General features: G+C 40.5%; 2 protein-coding genes across 2 annotated transcripts in view; one reads left to right on the top strand and one right to left on the bottom strand.

Annotated features, from left to right (window-relative positions):
- Positions 1-13,428, bottom strand: part of LOC137972160 (uncharacterized) — a 29,450-nt gene extending 16,022 nt beyond the window's left edge. Inside the window, exon 1 of the mRNA XM_068819003.1 lies at positions 13,370-13,428. The gene's annotated coding sequence lies outside the window, so the exon portion shown is untranslated. The remainder of the gene's footprint in view (positions 1-13,369) is intronic.
- LOC137971255 (uncharacterized) lies at positions 2,560-5,650 on the top strand. Its single transcript, XM_068818043.1, has 4 exons — positions 2,560-2,655; positions 3,362-3,543; positions 3,621-3,728; positions 3,947-5,650. Exons 2-4 carry the CDS (start codon positions 3,380-3,382, stop codon positions 4,035-4,037), a joined length of 363 nt encoding a protein of 120 aa, XP_068674144.1. The 5' UTR covers positions 2,560-2,655; positions 3,362-3,379; the 3' UTR covers positions 4,038-5,650.
- Positions 13,429-15,868: the final 2,440 nt, after the last annotated feature.

The following is a 15,868-nucleotide window of genomic DNA, read 5'->3' as shown; positions in this document are numbered from 1 at the left end:
TGACATATATCATTAATATATCACTTCGGAGTAGTATATGGGGGGGGGGGGGGCGGTGGGGGAGTTTGTGCAGCCAAGCGTGAAGCAAAAAGCCAACGCCCTTTTTCCATACAAAATTTGGCCATATGGGCATAGTAGGGGGGAAGATTTTTGGTCACGCAACACCACAAAACAGCCCATTTTTTTGTATGGGAAAAAGAGGAGGTATGTCACGCACAAAAGTCTCCCCCCTAAGGGGCCCATATGTTTGGATTTTGTATGGAATTTTGGAGGTGTGAATTCGAGTGTAGGAGATGGCGTGACAAAAAGCTACGAAGCGCGACAAGCGTGACAGGGCTGCCCAAAAAGGGGGGCAAAAAGGGGTGCATTTTTGAAGCCAAAGGGGGGCAGATTTGTTAAAAGGGGGTGTGCCTTTGGAAGGGGTCAAAAGTCTCCCCCCTAAGGGGCCCATATAAGTCGATTTTGTATGGAATTTAGGGGGGCCGAAATTAGTTAGAGAATAGGGCAGGCTAGGGGGGCCGAAATTTAGAGAGACAGAGAGGGGTGCAGGGTGGGGCCGAAATTTGGAGAGAGAGAGAGAGAAAAAAGGGGTGCAAGGGTGGGGGCCGAAATTTAGAGAGAGAGAGAGAGAGAGAGAGAGAGAGAGAGAGGGGGGTGCAGGGTGGGGCCGAAATTTGGAGAGAGAGAGAGAGAAAAGGGGTGCAAGGGTGGGGGCCGAAATTTGGAGAGAGAGAGAGAGAGGGAAAGGGTAAAAGAAATCAAATAGAAATCCTCTAAGAGAAAGAGCCTGGGCCTGGGGCTGGGGCTGGGCCTGGGCCTGGGTTGGTGGCGAAGTGACGGAGGGGCGAATTTGGTCGGGTGGTGGAGTGGTTTTGCCCTATAGTATGGTGAAAAGGCCATTCAGGCCTGCCGCAGAAAGTACGTCAGTCGGGGTTGGGTTGGCGTGCGGGCGTGCGTGCGTGCGTGCAATTTGGTTGGAAGCAGACTAGTGAAGACCAAGACTTTTTACTTTATTTTCAATGTTGTGTCGCTAGAGCAACACAGACATAAGACATCAAAAATCAATTGGTGACAAGTTTTTGGTTTGTACTCGTTTTAGGATGAATCGAAGGCTTGGGTCTTGTGCTAGCAGGCTAGCAAACCATTTTGGATAGTAGTAGGGATAGGAAGGCTTAAAATAAGCTCTAAAAGTAGATGATAAAAGACGTTGACAGAAATGGTCATTTTTTTTGCTTGCTAAGAGCCCATCTAATTTAAAACCACACATTCCTCTGATTTCGAATTGTATATAGTCGTCAGATGAAAAGGAAGTTTGGATTTCATGGCAAAATTCGAACAACATGTACTGAGTCGGTAGTTCTAGTGGGTAAGTCAGCTCAAAGGTAGTTGTTGTTTCTTTTTTGCCGAGGGTAGATATTCCAATCGTCGTCTTTTGGTGGAGGATGGCAAACATACTGGAAGTGAACGAGGACAGGCGACTGTTTTTTTTTTTCAAATTTATCAGGGACTGGCAAAAATGGTCGATAGTTAACGCACCAGTCTTTGTTACGGAGGTGTTGGGTTTTGTTTTGCAGTAATAGCAATTGTTCCGGTATAAGAAAGTTGGGGTATATCAAATGAAATTCAAGTATGGTTGATAATCGTTCCATAGTAATTGGATCTTGTTGAAAACGGGAAGCCATTCTTGCTATTTCTTGCTCTTCAAGACGAACTTGTCTCTCAGAAGCCCAACTTGCTACTTCATCGACTCGAACCAATTGCCTATCTATTATTTTATCTTTTAAGGCGGTTCTAAATTGAACTTTAAGTTCTGATGGTAAGGAGGCTTGAATTTCTTGATAAAACCTGGAGGAACGTCGGTGTAGCTCTCCAAAATAGCTTAAAAATGAATCGGTTTTTTTCTGGAAGATGGGTGCTTTTAATCTTAACAAGATTCTGTTTTGCGCTAAGTCCATGAAGAAGAAGTCCCAGTCGAATTGAGGGGAATCATCATAACCGTAGACACGCTCATCGATGATTCGAAGAGCAGAGAGCCTTCGATTGAGCATTTTTCTTGTTGAAATCCAACCAGTACAGATGTCATTCGCGGTGAGTTGTCCGTTATTTCCATTAACAAGATGATATATAAAAAACACGAAAACCCCAAACACAGTAGACCAAAAGAACACCGACATGGCGACAGCGAGATGAAGTAACAACAGGCGAAGCGTTTTAGCTTGAAAAAATCAACCAGCCAGGAAGTTTTTTGAGCTTTTTCCTTTTTTGAATAAATCATGAAGACGAGTCGTATTTGTCATTTGTTCATCTCAATTAAAGTAGCCACAACGATCATGGTTGTTTTTTTTTTTTAGTTTAATTTCATTTTTCTTTCTTCCAATTTGTACAAAGAAAACTATCAAAAACTTAATTGAAAAAAGATAAAATTAAAAAAAAGGGTTCAAAGTCCTCTTTTTATAGCAAAAGGAAGTCTTAAGCAAGCAAATTTGCATTTTTATTACTTTGTGAAAAAAATTTGGAAATCGCTTCTCAGCATCCGGCTTTTAAAACTTATTTTTGACACTGACAACCGAGCGACGGTGAAGTTTTAGTTGCTTGCTGGTTTTTTTTTTAGAGGTTTGGTGTTTTCTGAGCTACAGGGATCAAAGAGGAGCGAAAGTAAGTGAGAAACTCAAAAAGACAAGATCAAATATGGTTGGGTTTTTTTGTTGTTTTATTAAGAATCAACTCACCAAAACTTTCAAGTTACGTTTACATTTTCACGAAAAAAAAAGATCTATTTAGTTACAAGTTGTTCATATCAGTTTTTTTTCATTTTTTGGGGGTTGGTCTGCCTTCTTGCTTGGCGAGGTGTGAATGAGGTCGGCATCGTCACTGATGTAACTGGCCGATTTGCAACAATTGATGTTCCAGGTCGTGTGTTTGATGTGATACAACAGTGGAGCGGTGTCTGTGGGTTCTGCTTGGTCGTCTTCTGATTTAGATGGACATTTGGAGTGTTGGTAGTGTTGTCTTTGACGACGAACACATCGAAAAGGCCAACAACCATAACGGCTAGAACTACGATAAGTCTGGTTGGTGTTACTCAGGTTTTCCGTTTTATTATTTTTTATGTTTTGGTTTGGGGTTTGGCGTCGGCGCTAGGTTTTCCAATTGGGGTGTCGTCTGGTGGTTGTTCCATATGAGTTGTGTAATTTGAATCACTCGATCTAAAATCCACTGGAAGAGGCGGCCCCACCGTTTGTTCTTTCTGCCTTTGTTGTTTTTGTTCTTACCATTGGAGCGATCGCGTTGGGGTCGGCGGCGACGGGTGTCTAAGGCTTCCATTTTTTGGTTTATTTATATAGAGCACTTCTATTTATAGGTTGTTGACCCAAAAGATATGGAGCAACATACCGATGCGGAACATTTTGTAAAAAAATATGTGTTTTCGTGTGATGCTTGTGATTTTTATGTCAAGTCCCAAGAACAACTCGAGGAACATTTGAAACACCAACATGTCAACGAAGAGAAACCCGAAACGACTTGTTGGGAAAAACCACAACGGTAAGATGATGAAGTAAAAACAAACCAAAATGGTGGTGACATACTAACTGTTCATTATTTTTTGTTTTGTTTTGTAGATGGGAGCGAGTTTCCGAGGTTTGTTTTAAAGGTGTGGCAGATGATTGGGAGGCGTTGCTGCGAAACCCAAAGATAGGTTATTGGTTGGGGGCTCGAAGAATTTTTAGGTGTGAAACGTGTTTTAAAATTATTTCTTCCATATTTCAACTACGACAACACCTAGATCGTTGCCGTTGCTTACAATTGTCAATTTTTTTTCCAATGCGGGTTGACAAAGGTGTGGTTTGTTCTGTGTGCCAGCGCCGCTTTGTCTCTCCAACTCATCTTCAACTACATGCAGCTCGTTGTCATCGTGTTTCTTTGAAAGGTGGTGTTCATTTTTCAGAAACGACTACCGAGACGACGACCACAACCACAACTACCAGAACTACTACTGCTACAGAAGCTGTTGTGTTTCAAAAAATGACGACCTGTGATGTCTGTCAAGTCTCTTTCAACAACATCGAGGTTTTAAAGCAACATTGGCAAACGCAACACCAGAAAAACTCCGCTGCCGACAGTCCAACCGTAGCAACAAGAAAAAAGAGATTTTGGTCTGAGGCTTGCCCGACTTCCTTTTTTCATCGACAGGTTTTGTACTGACATCAACGGAGTGTGCACCCCAAAAGTAGGTTTCAGTATAAACCCCAAACCTCTTTTAGATTTGGTCTTGAACTTGATCGTCCCCAAAAAACCAACCAAGGGGACAAACCTTACCAGTGTGCCACTTGCACTAAACAGTTTCGAGCTGCTCTGAGTCTAAAGATTCACACCAAAGTGTGTAGTTCACGTGTTTGTTGGTTTTGTTCTGAACAGTTTGAAAACCCAAGACTCGGGCGGGCCCACTATCGACAACACATAACCAACATGTTGAAACTAGTCGGAGATCCGGGTGGAGGAGAGTATTGAATGAAGCCATGTCGTATTGATTTATTTTATTTTTTATTTAAAAATTTTTTTTTGTGGATTCTTTTTTTGTGTCCCTCTGATTGCAATGCTGAGCTTTATCTTGACGTGTCGTGTAGCAGGCAGCCAGGCTGGGGTCGAGCTTTGCAAATACGGGGGGCGCGTGTTTTTTTTTGTACGAAGTTTGTCACCTTGTCTAGTTTTTTCAAGAAACATCTTTATTCTAAGTGATTTGTTACGATCCTACTTTTGTGTTTAGTAGTGCAAAAAGAAAAAGGATTTATAGTACAGATGCTTAGAGTTTGTTTTTTTAGGCTAGAGGATAAGTGACTTTTTTTATTTAGTTTATTTTGAATTCTTGTGTGTGTGAAAATGATAAATTCAGCGTTCGTCTGGTTGTTTGTTAATGCATGCATCGAGTGGTATTTCTTGTAGGTTTTATTATTGTGTTCTAAGGCTTTTCTTTCCATTTTTAAAGGTGCAGTTTTTTTATTTTTTACTGAATTTATCAACCGCGTTGTTGTTTTTTACCAAATACTTTTTGTGACCTCTTAGTAGTCACCAACCTTCGGTTTTGTTCTCGAATTTGATGAAAAAATATTTTTTGTTACAGTATATTAAGAGGAAGAGGGAGCAGACCCTTTTTAGTTGATTGACCATGTTGCCTTTACCGTAGTGAAAACTTTTAATTATTTCACCAAATGAACTCATTACTCTTCAATTGATTTCATAAAACCCAAACTGGCGGGGCGTCCAGATGTTTTGTAAAAAAGTGGACGTTTGTTCCATTGAAATAAAGCAAGCTGAATATTTTCCTTTTTTGATCTCACTTGTGAAGTGTGTGTTGGCGCTGGGTCGGAGTTCCATCAAAAATGGAATTGTGTCGTTTTGTTTTGTATTGCGTCCACTTTTTTACTAAAGGCTAGGCTCCTAGATTTTTAGGAGGGGGCTGTTGGTTTTTTGACAAATGGGGCTAGTTTTGCATGTTTCATCGATGGATTGTTTTTTTTTCGTGAATTCTGTTTTTCCTTTCCGTAGGATATGTTAATTTTGTCCTTTCTTTTGTGGTTTCCCTTTTTTTACATTTCCTCCCAATTCTATTCTTGTTCTTTAATCTCGTTTTGTGGAGTCGTGTTATTGTAGTAGTTAATTAATAAAAATGGTGTAAGGGTTGTTTTTTACATTTCCTTGTCTTGTGTTTGTAAGTTTCATTTGGATGAGAAAAGTTTTTCTTACATTTTCCAATGCTTTTTTGTTATTTGTTGAGCTTCACCTTGTAATCAATACTCTTTGAGACTTTATTCTTGTCGTCGTTTATCTATCCTGTGAAGACAAGTGGCCCTTGTGAACATGCATCACTCGAGTCTTTTTTTTATTAGAAAGGTGTGCTTTAGTTTTAATTTGAACCATTGAACATTTAGTATTTCTTGAATCTGGTTATACCTTTTGTTGTTCGTTATGGAGTCATGTTGTTGGTTTGCTTATGTATCAACCAAGGTAGTTTCATTCATTTATATTTTTTGTAATTTTATAATGTGGAGTGTGTTAAATGGTGGTGTGTGTGGTTACTAAGGCATTCCCGATTCGTTATCTTTGTTTTACTTTAATACTTGAATTTCATTTGATATACCCCAACTTTCTTATACCGGAACAATTGCTATTACTGCAAAACAAAACCCAACACCTCCGTAACAAAGACTGGTGCGTTAACTATCGACCATTTTTGCCAGTCCCTGATAAATTTGAAAAAAAAAAAACAGTCGCCTGTCCTCGTTCACTTCCAGTATGTTTGCCATCCTCCACCAAAAGACGACGATTGGAATATCTACCCTCGGCAAAAAAGAAACAACAACTACCTTTGAGCTGACTTACCCACTAGAACTACCGACTCAGTACATGTTGTTCGAATTTTGCCATGAAATCCAAACTTCCTTTTCATCTGACGACTATATACAATTCGAAATCAGAGGAATGTGTGGTTTTAAATTAGATGGGCTCTTAGCAAGCAAAAAAAAATGACCATTTCTGTCAACGTCTTTTATCATCTACTTTTAGAGCTTATTTTAAGCCTTCCTATCCCTACTACTATCCAAAATGGTTTGCTAGCCTGCTAGCACAAGACCCAAGCCTTCGATTCATCCTAAAACGAGTACAAACCAAAAACTTGTCACCAATTGATTTTTGATGTCTTATGTCCCTGTTGCTCTAGCGACACAACATTGAAAATAAAGTAAAAAGTCTTGGTCTTCACTTGTCTGCTTCCAACCAAATCTGCACGCACGCACGCACGCACGCACGCACGCCCGCACGCCACCCAACCCCGACTGACGTACTTTCTGCGGCAGGCCTGAATGGCCTTTTCACCATACTATAGGGCAAAACCACTCCACCACCCGACCGAATTCGCCCCTCCGTCACTTCGCCACCAACCCAGGCCCAGGCTCTTTCTCTTGGAGGATTTCTATTTGATTTTTTTTACCCTTTCCCTCTCTCTCTCTCTCTCTCCAAATTTCGGCCCCCACCCTTGCACCCCTTTTCTCTCTCTCTCTCTCTCTCTCTCTCCAAATTTCGGCCCCACCCTGCACCCCTCTCTCTCTCTCTCTCTCTCTCTCTAAATTTCGGCCCCCACCCTTGCACCCCTTTTTTCTCTCTCTCTCTCCAAATATCGGCCCCACCCTGCACCCCTCTCTCTCTCTCTCTCTCTCTCTAAATTTCGGCCCCCCTTGTCCCCTGTTCTCTCTCTCTCTCTAAATTTCGGCCCCCTGGCTATAATTGCTCTCTAATTTCGGCCCCCCTAGCCTGCCCTATTCTCTAACTAATTTCGGCCCCCCTAAATTCCATACAAAATCGACTTATATGGGCCCCTTAGGGGGGAGACTTTTGACCCCTTCCAAAGGCACACCCCCTTTTAACAAATCTGCCCCCCTTTGGCTTCAAAAATGCACCCCTTTTTGCCCCCCTTTTTGGGCAGCCCTGTCACGCTTGTCGCGCTTCGTAGCTTTTTGTCACGCCATCTCCTACACTCGAATTCACAACTCCAAAATTCCATACAAAATCCAAACATATGGGCCCCTTAGGGGGGAGACTTTTGTGCGTGACATACCTCCTCTTTTTCCCATACAAAAAAATGGGCTGTTTTGTGGTGTTGCGTGACCAAAAATCTTCCCCCCTACTATGCCCATATGGCCAAATTTTGTATGGAAAAAGGGCGTTGGCTTTTCGCTTCACGCTTGGCTGCACAAACTCCCCCACCGCCCCCCCCCCCCCCCCCCCATATACTACTTTCGGGAAGGCATATTTCCAGATGGCTTAAAAATTGCCAAGGTCATCCCAATCTTTAAAGATGGTTCTCGTTCATCATGCAATAACTATGGGCCCGTATCAGTTCTTTCGCGTCAAGTAAAATTTTTCAGAGGTGTATTCTTAACCATCTAACCTTCTACTTCCCCACTGAAAATTTCTTGGTATCTAATCAATATGGCTTTAGCCCTGGAAAGTCTACGACTGCCTGCCTTTTAGACTTAATAGATGAGGTAACTAAAGCCCTTGATGAAGAAATGTATGCTGTTTCTCTATTTCTAAATTTAAGTAAAGCATTTGATACGGTCAATCATTCAATAATATTATCTAGACTTGATATGTATAGAATACGACACCATGAAAATCAATAGTTTGCGTCTTACAAGAGTGTTTGTCAACTGATGGTGTTGAGGCAAATTTCTCCAACGTTGTTTATTTCTGATATATGTAAATGATATTGTCAAAGCTAATAAATACTTCTCAATAACACTTTTTGCTGATGATGCCTCATTAACTGCGACTGGTAAGGATTTGGATGTGTTGCTCTGTCGAATAAACCTGACCTTGTAGCTCAGTCGGCAGAGCAGCGGTGATCTAACCCGAAGGTCGTGGATTCAATTCCTACCCTGGTCAGAGTTTTTCTCTGTCCTTGTATGGGCCCATTTCCATCAGTAGGGCTAACGCTCACATGGTTCATATGGGATGGAAACTTAGCACTTCACATTACACTCTAATCAGTAAACTCTGAATTACCCGCAATAAGTGAATACAGGAACCCATGAGCCGGAGCCTACAACTCTACTGTGTTCGTGTCACGGCGTTTTCACAGACCGATTTATTTTTAGATTGAATTTCCCGCTAATGAGACTCCCGCAGGAGCTCGATGACCAATTACAAGAAATTAAGCTGACGTCATAGGGTCACCGAACCGGAACTGCCTTTGTTTTTTTCCGGAAAAGATAGTCTAAAAATAGATCGGTCTGTAAAAATGCCGTTACGTAGGCCCAGTATGGGAGCTGTAGGCTCCGGGTCATGGGTTCCTGGTGAATAGTTATGCTCGAATAAATTAAACCTTTAATCTAACGAAGACAAAATATCTAGTACTTCAACCTCGACAAAAAGTTAATTATAATTTACACCCTCCTCTTAAATTAGGTGATCAGTACCTTGAGCAGTCTCACTCTGTTAAATATATAGGATTGATTATTGATAGCTCTCTAACATGGCATGATCAATGATATTGATTTACTTGCAGTAAAATTAGCAGAAGCGTAAATATTATTGCTAAATTAAAACGACACGTATCAACTCAATCTCTGATAAGTATTTATTATGCACTGATTTATCCTTACCTAACTTATGGATGCATTTTGTGGGGTATTAAATAATCACGAAGCTCCATTATCACAACTTGTAAAGTTACAAAACTAGACGAACCATGAGCGTAAACTGGGCCTCCTATGGTACGTGTAACACAAAAACAGAAGGCACTGAGTTGGGTGGTATTGAACTGCAGCGTTCTCGTTATTTTTTTCACGTTGGGGGTCATGTAGACCATTTGAGGGGTCAGACGTTGAGCCAGCAGTGGTCCTTTAGCTCACATGTTTGTAGCCCTACGTGTACCGTACCCTGTCCCCCGAAGGAAACAACGGATTGAAATGTCCTGTCCCGTTTTGAGGTCTCTTAACTTTTAAGCTTTGGTAATAAATTCAGTTCAAAGATAACAAAACACGCTCTTGAGTAAAACACACCAATTTCTTCTATTGACTGTTTTCGCCATCCCATAATGCAATACGTTTGGGGGGGGGGGGGTCTTTACATAAAAACAATACAAGTTAATTACTCTTGGGACTGTATCATGCTTCAGTGAACTGGATATCCATTGTTTTATTGCAAATAAATCCCCAAAATGAACTGTATTGTGGGATTGGTGAAAAAAGCGAATAAATAGTCTGCATAAATAAATTGCTCTGACGGATGTTTTCCTGCATGTCATGCATGTCTTGCAGTTGCACAAAGCAAACGTTTATTCCACTCACTAAGGAAGGACCTAACATGTTGTTTCCGCTTTATAATTCCTCTTCTTTTCAGTCTAATCTGATGTCAGGTCAAACCTTTTTTTGGCTGTGCACCCAACAGTATCGCAAAAGCCGGGAGTTAACGGTTTAAAGTGAGCCAAAAATCAGATGAAGAAAAAATAACAGTTTTTCTATGAAACTCTGAATTTCGAATTCTCAGCGAAAGATTAATGACAATCGATCGTAAAAACACTAAAATTTCTGCAGGTCATGATGTTCTGTCAAAAGGAAGAAACGTGCACCTTTGTGGTTGCCTAGCACGTGATCACCTTGTGTCAAGGTACTTGTTTACATTGAATGAACTACAGGGAAGAATATTAATCGTTCGTCGCTTTCAGGGATAAAAAACTTACTTTTTAGCCAATAAATTTGCGTCTTTCGTTTTTGTGGTAGTGCACTTAGTATATGTGCACTACCATATCGTCATCGGGGCTGTATGTTTGAGTGAGTAAGTGAGTGAGTGAGTGAGTGAGTGAGTATAAGATTTGTAAGCCTGCAGCGCGTGCATGAATTACGAAACTAATGTACGGTTTTCTTGAATTACAACAATTGTTGTTTGTTTGCGGCCCACTTGTCGCCTTTTTCCTTTCTTAATTTTCTTAATGAAAAGAGAATGAAAACTGTTTGAGGACGTTATTGTCAAATTAACAGACAGTTGAGACCTCTTTAGCTTGTACGTTTTGTTTTCCCATTTCAGACCACGTGATGTTCTCAAGGGAATTTTCCTTTTGTTTTTTCATAACTTATGCGTACATATTCACGTGCATAGAACGACATTTGAAAGAAAGTTTTCCCTAGAGTAACATCACGTGGTCTGAAATGGGAAAACAAAATGTACAAGCTAAAGAGGTCTATTCTTAAATGTCTTAAATCAAAATCACTCTTGTCACGTCTACGGAGATCGTCACGCAAGCTCATTTTCCACCGACATTCTGCAGGTCAAATAAACAAGAAAAAAATTCACCAGTCGACCATAACATTTTTACTCTCAAAGACCGGGTCAACTTTTCTGCCTGCGTTGAAACATTCAACAGTAGAAAACTATCCTATCTTTATCATTGCGATCGATCAGCCAAAATTGGAGATTTCATCAGCTTGTTTGTCTTGAAATTCCCACCGCGCTGTGCTCAGTAATAGAAAAGATGAGCTCTTCTGAATTAAACGGAACATTAGAAAATTGCAACTTTGTTTTCAAATGTGTCGAAATCTTTTAGTCATCTAGTGAATTTCCGAAATGGGAGAACATCCTAGCGTAAAAAGAAAGTTGAATTGCTCATGTTATTTTGCAAAAACGGTCACCCGTATGCTTTTCAAGTACCTGCTAAATACACACCGAAATTCAAAAATTGGATTCTCGAAAAGTAATTCTCGCCACCCGTCACGGAGCTCGGTTATGAAACAAAGCAGAAGACCAAATGGCCCATTGCTCTGTACCCTCCCACGCAGACACTCTTTGGGTTTCGTCACGTGTTCCTCCCCCACGCGCGTCTGCAACGAGCCGCGACACACTAGGCAATAAGTCGCTGCGACATGTCGTGGGGACAAGTCGACGCGACAATTCGCCTCGTGTGACACAGATGATTTTGTGAAAATCATTGTCTCTGCGGTATAATTTTGTCGCTGCGATCACTTGCACGAATTCAAACCAGTTTGGATTCGTGCGACAGATCGCACGAAAAAAATAGCGAACGCAGCGTTGTCGCACCGTGTGTATATTTCCGGCAACAAGTCGCTGCGACAAAATGTAAATGAACCAACAAGAGAGCCTCATATGGTCCGCCATACTGAATTAGAAAACTAGTTCACATTCCCCCTCATACAAGATCACTGCGTGTACACCGAATAGGCGCCGTGTCGCAGCGGGTGTCTCGAAAACGAAGACCGTAAGACCCTAAGATCCCGAAAACTCGGAAAAGAGTAAGGGTCTTAGGGTCTTCGTTTGTGAGACACCTCTGTCGCAGCGAATTGCTTTGGTAGTAGTACACACGTGGCCTAGTGTTTCTCGGCCTTTAGACCCTGAGAAATTTTGCGCACGGTCACTGCAAGAAGATGGTCTTCGTGTGTTGGGCATTTAAAGTCGCTAATTCAAACGCTTATCGAAGAGAAACTGGAGGGTACAAATTTTTCATGCTTTGGCTTAGATGTTTGCGGCTCTTCACAGAATGAGTACGGTGGAATTCGTAATTTCGTAAGGTCAAAACATTTTGCTCCCGTGCGATTCAAACCTATTTGTAGCGTTCGCTTGGGATTGATATCATATTTACATTTCTTTCCGCGCTATTTCAGTGGAGTCGTTTCGTTTGAATAAGCCCATTTTTTGAATCCATCGGTTGAACTGATTCAGAAGGTTTGCTTTAATTTTTCAAATCGAAGAAACACTGAGTACGAACGATTGGTTCGCAACGTATACAAAAACATTAAATCAATTTTTAGAGACGATAATCACCAAAAGCAGCCTGAAAGTTTCAGGCTTACTGTAAAAGTAATGGACTTTTTTCGAGCTTTCTTTTCGCTACTGTCCTAGTTGCGTTCATTGCGCTTGAAGGTAATGGTTCTCGCGCAGTTTAAATTATTCGTAGTTATATATTTTCACGGCGCTTTCATTTTTGATGAGACGACGTCATACCCTTGCTAAGCACTCGCAATTTGACTCGCGAGAGTACAAATGCATACCCCACCGAGGAAACTAAATTAATGTTTCTGAGGAATATTTTGGAAAGGCGTCGTCTCTTTCATGATTCATCCAAAGACGAAGTTGACGCATTGACGCTCCTAGGGGAGCAATATACACAGCGCCGATTGGTTCCTATATGACCCGAACGTGATTTCCAGGTGACAGTTACTTAAGAAAGGGAAACGAATGTGTGTCTCGTTTCAGCAGGCGCTCTTGGGGGAGGAACGCGTGACGAAGCCCTAAGAGTGTCTGCGTAGGAGGCTAATTGCTCTGACGCTAGATGAAATTTCACGTTGCAGTGTTTATTGCTGTTGTTGCTGCACAAAAGCGTGAGCCTTTAAATTCTTCTCTGTAATTGATGTTTGCAAACAATTGAATACCGTGCCAATGTCCTTGTTGGCAGTAATGTGACTGCCATGTGTTAAGGCTTGACCAAGCTCATAAATTGGCTTTTTTTAACGCGGAAGCATTTATCCAATCGACCTTAACTTAAAATCTGCATGCTTAACTTTCTACTCGCTTTTTCACCTGAAATGTGTCACGTGATTTTTTTAACGGCTAAACACAATTTAAACTTTTTATAGGAAACAAATATGGAAAAGTCATCTTATATCAAGATATCGATGAGTTTTGTACCTTGCTCTAGTACTCCTATCGAGGCTTTATCATTCTGCCTTTTAATCATATCCCCTAAGAAGAAAACAGGTTAAGTCACATAATAAATGTCAAGAGCCATAATGGAACCCATTATGGCTCTTGTAAATGTCCATAGAAGTCACAATGAAAATGAACGAGGTACATTTATACGTACGTTAATGGTTGTTTAAAGCAGTTTCAAGCAAAAAGTTGTCGGGATTTTTTAAGGTAAACGTTCCCCAATGTCAAAAACAAGCGTTATGACGTCATTAGTCAACAAATGCCACGTGACACAGACAACTACAAAAGAAATGCATAATTAACGAGAAATTATTTCAAAAAAAGAAATGGTGTTTCGCTTCCGGAATAGTTTCAGTCGAGCTGTCATATTAATTATTTCGCTTCGTCTTTTGATACTCTCGAGAAATAAAGACAGAAATGTGGGCGCAAACTCTCTGAACGGTGAGACTGAGCCTGTCAAGGAATATTAACCATTAAAAAGAAGAACAGATACTTGGTTATGTGAACAATACATGGAAGCATAAAGTCTACAAATACCTATTTTACCTTCAAATGCCACTGCATGACATTTCAAATTCCGCTTTCCGTGATTCTTCCATTACTGCTGTTATACATGTGTACCTAGGCAGTTACTGGTACTAGCTTTAAAATAACTGGTTCCTGGTTAACCCAACTTATTACTACGACTCATTAGAGCGAAGATTGTTTACATTACTCTTTAACACGAAGAGAAATAGCTTTGGATTTTCCAACAATATATCGCTTTTATCTAACCCAAAATCATTCAGATAGTCATGACCCATTTTCCGCGCTTTTTGTTTGTCAGCATTATGATTTGGGATACTTCAGTTGCACATGTTCATAAGTTTGTTTTTACATCTCATAGATTTTTAGATTTTCAATTACAAACTCTGTTTTGATTGGTCACTCTACCTCACTGTGTAAATAGCTACTCGTCTTCATGAAAAGATGACTTTCATTATCTACTATCCAGTTACCCAGTGGAGCAATTTAGGTAAAACGAAAGGACAATTTTTCTTGCATTAAGTCCTCATTTATTTGACATAGGCAACATGAACGAAACGTTGGTATGACCAGAAACCATTTCTCACACCATTTTGCAATTGCCCAAGAATATACAGGCTTGAATTTCAATGATTGGACAACCCCAGGCAAAGATTTAAAGGTATTTCCATTTTCTGCATCCTAAACAGTGCGGTAGAGTGGCCAATCAAAACAGAGTTTGTAACTGAAAATCTAAACACCCATGAAATGTAAAACAAACTTATGAACATGTGAACCTGAAGTATCGCAAATCATAAGGCTGACAAACAAAAAGCGCAGGAAATTGGTCATAAATATGACGTTCTGACTATCTGAATGATTTTCGATTAGATTAAAGCGATATATTAGGGCCGTTTATACGAGAGAAAATAAGCTGCGGCTTACTCTGGCCGCGGCGTACATAATACGAGAGAGGAACTATTTATACGAGTGTAAACTTCCAGGCCAGGATAAGCCGCGGCTTGAGAAAGCCGTGAACGTAGATTTTGTACCAGTTATACGGGGTGTTTGGGTCTTATGTAAGCCGCGGCTTATTTTCTCTTGTATAAACGGCCCTATTGTTGAAAAATCCAAAGCTATCTGTCTTCGTGTTAATGAGTAATGTAAACAATCTTCGCACTAATGAGTCGTAGTAATAAATTGGGTTAACCAGGAACCAGTTATTTTAAAGCTAATACCGGTAACTGCCTTGGTTCACACGTAACACAAGTATTGGAAGATTCGCGGAAAACGGAATTTGAAATGTTATGCAGTGGCATTTGAAGGTAAAATAGGTATTTGTATACCTTATGCTTCGATGTGTGCACATAAACAAGTATCTGTTCTTCTCTTTAATTAACAATTATTCCATAAGCGCGCGTTGGATATGAGATGGTAAATAGCCAACGAGGCGCGTAGCGCCGAGTTGGCTATAACCAGTCTCATATCCAACAAGCGCGAATGGAATAATTGTTTTATTAAATTCCTTCAACTCCAAAAATTTGGGAGTACGAAATACGAGCGGAAAAGCGAGCAAATCCGAGCGAAATCGAAAAAAACTTGATGAGAACTGATGCGATGTTGTGTAATACCTTGTTGTCAGACAGACGCAGGCTCATCACAAAAACATTTCTTGCCTTTTCGCGTACTTCTAAACGTCGGAATTGATCCAAACTTTCCACAAAAAATTTTTTTTTCTCCTTTTTGGCTTTATTCAAAGAGTAATTTCGCATTCCGGCAAAAACATTATTTACCATATAAGGTCAGACCAAGGTATATGAGCTGATAACCGAGATTGAGTGAACCAATCAGAGCACGCGAAATGCATTATCCGAGGTTGAGAATTTAATAATGGTTAATATTCCTCGACAGGCTTCTCACCTTTCCAAGAGAGTTTGCGTCCACATTTCTATCTTTATTTCTCGAGAATTTCAAAAGACGAAGCGAAATAAATATGGCAGACCGAGTGACCCACACTCTACAGTATTTTATCTTTTCTCTTGCCCTTACCATTCCGGAAACGAAACACTATTTCTTTTTTTTTTTTTTTTTTTGGAACAGTATCTTGTTATAGTTGCATTGGAGCCTGTCAGAAAACTTCTAGTCCCCG

The sequence above is a fragment of the Montipora foliosa genome, chromosome 9, assembly GCF_036669935.1.
Source record: "Montipora foliosa isolate CH-2021 chromosome 9, ASM3666993v2, whole genome shotgun sequence".
NCBI lineage: Eukaryota > Metazoa > Cnidaria > Anthozoa > Scleractinia > Acroporidae > Montipora > Montipora foliosa.
The sequence above is the reverse complement of the archived record's forward strand: the minus strand, read 5'-3'. Positions and strand labels throughout refer to the sequence as shown.

Excerpts from the sequence above, each read along its gene's own strand:
- LOC137971255 (XM_068818043.1), top strand. The coding sequence starts at position 3,380 with ATGGAGCAACATACCGATGCGGAACATTTTGTAAAAAAATATGTGTTT. Across the intron at positions 3,544-3,620 it reads TGTTGGGAAAAACCACAACG|ATGGGAGCGAGTTTCCGAGG; the intron begins GTAAGATGATGA and ends TTTGTTTTGTAG. Across the intron at positions 3,729-3,946 it reads GGGGCTCGAAGAATTTTTAG|AAACGACTACCGAGACGACG; the intron begins GTGTGAAACGTG and ends TTCATTTTTCAG.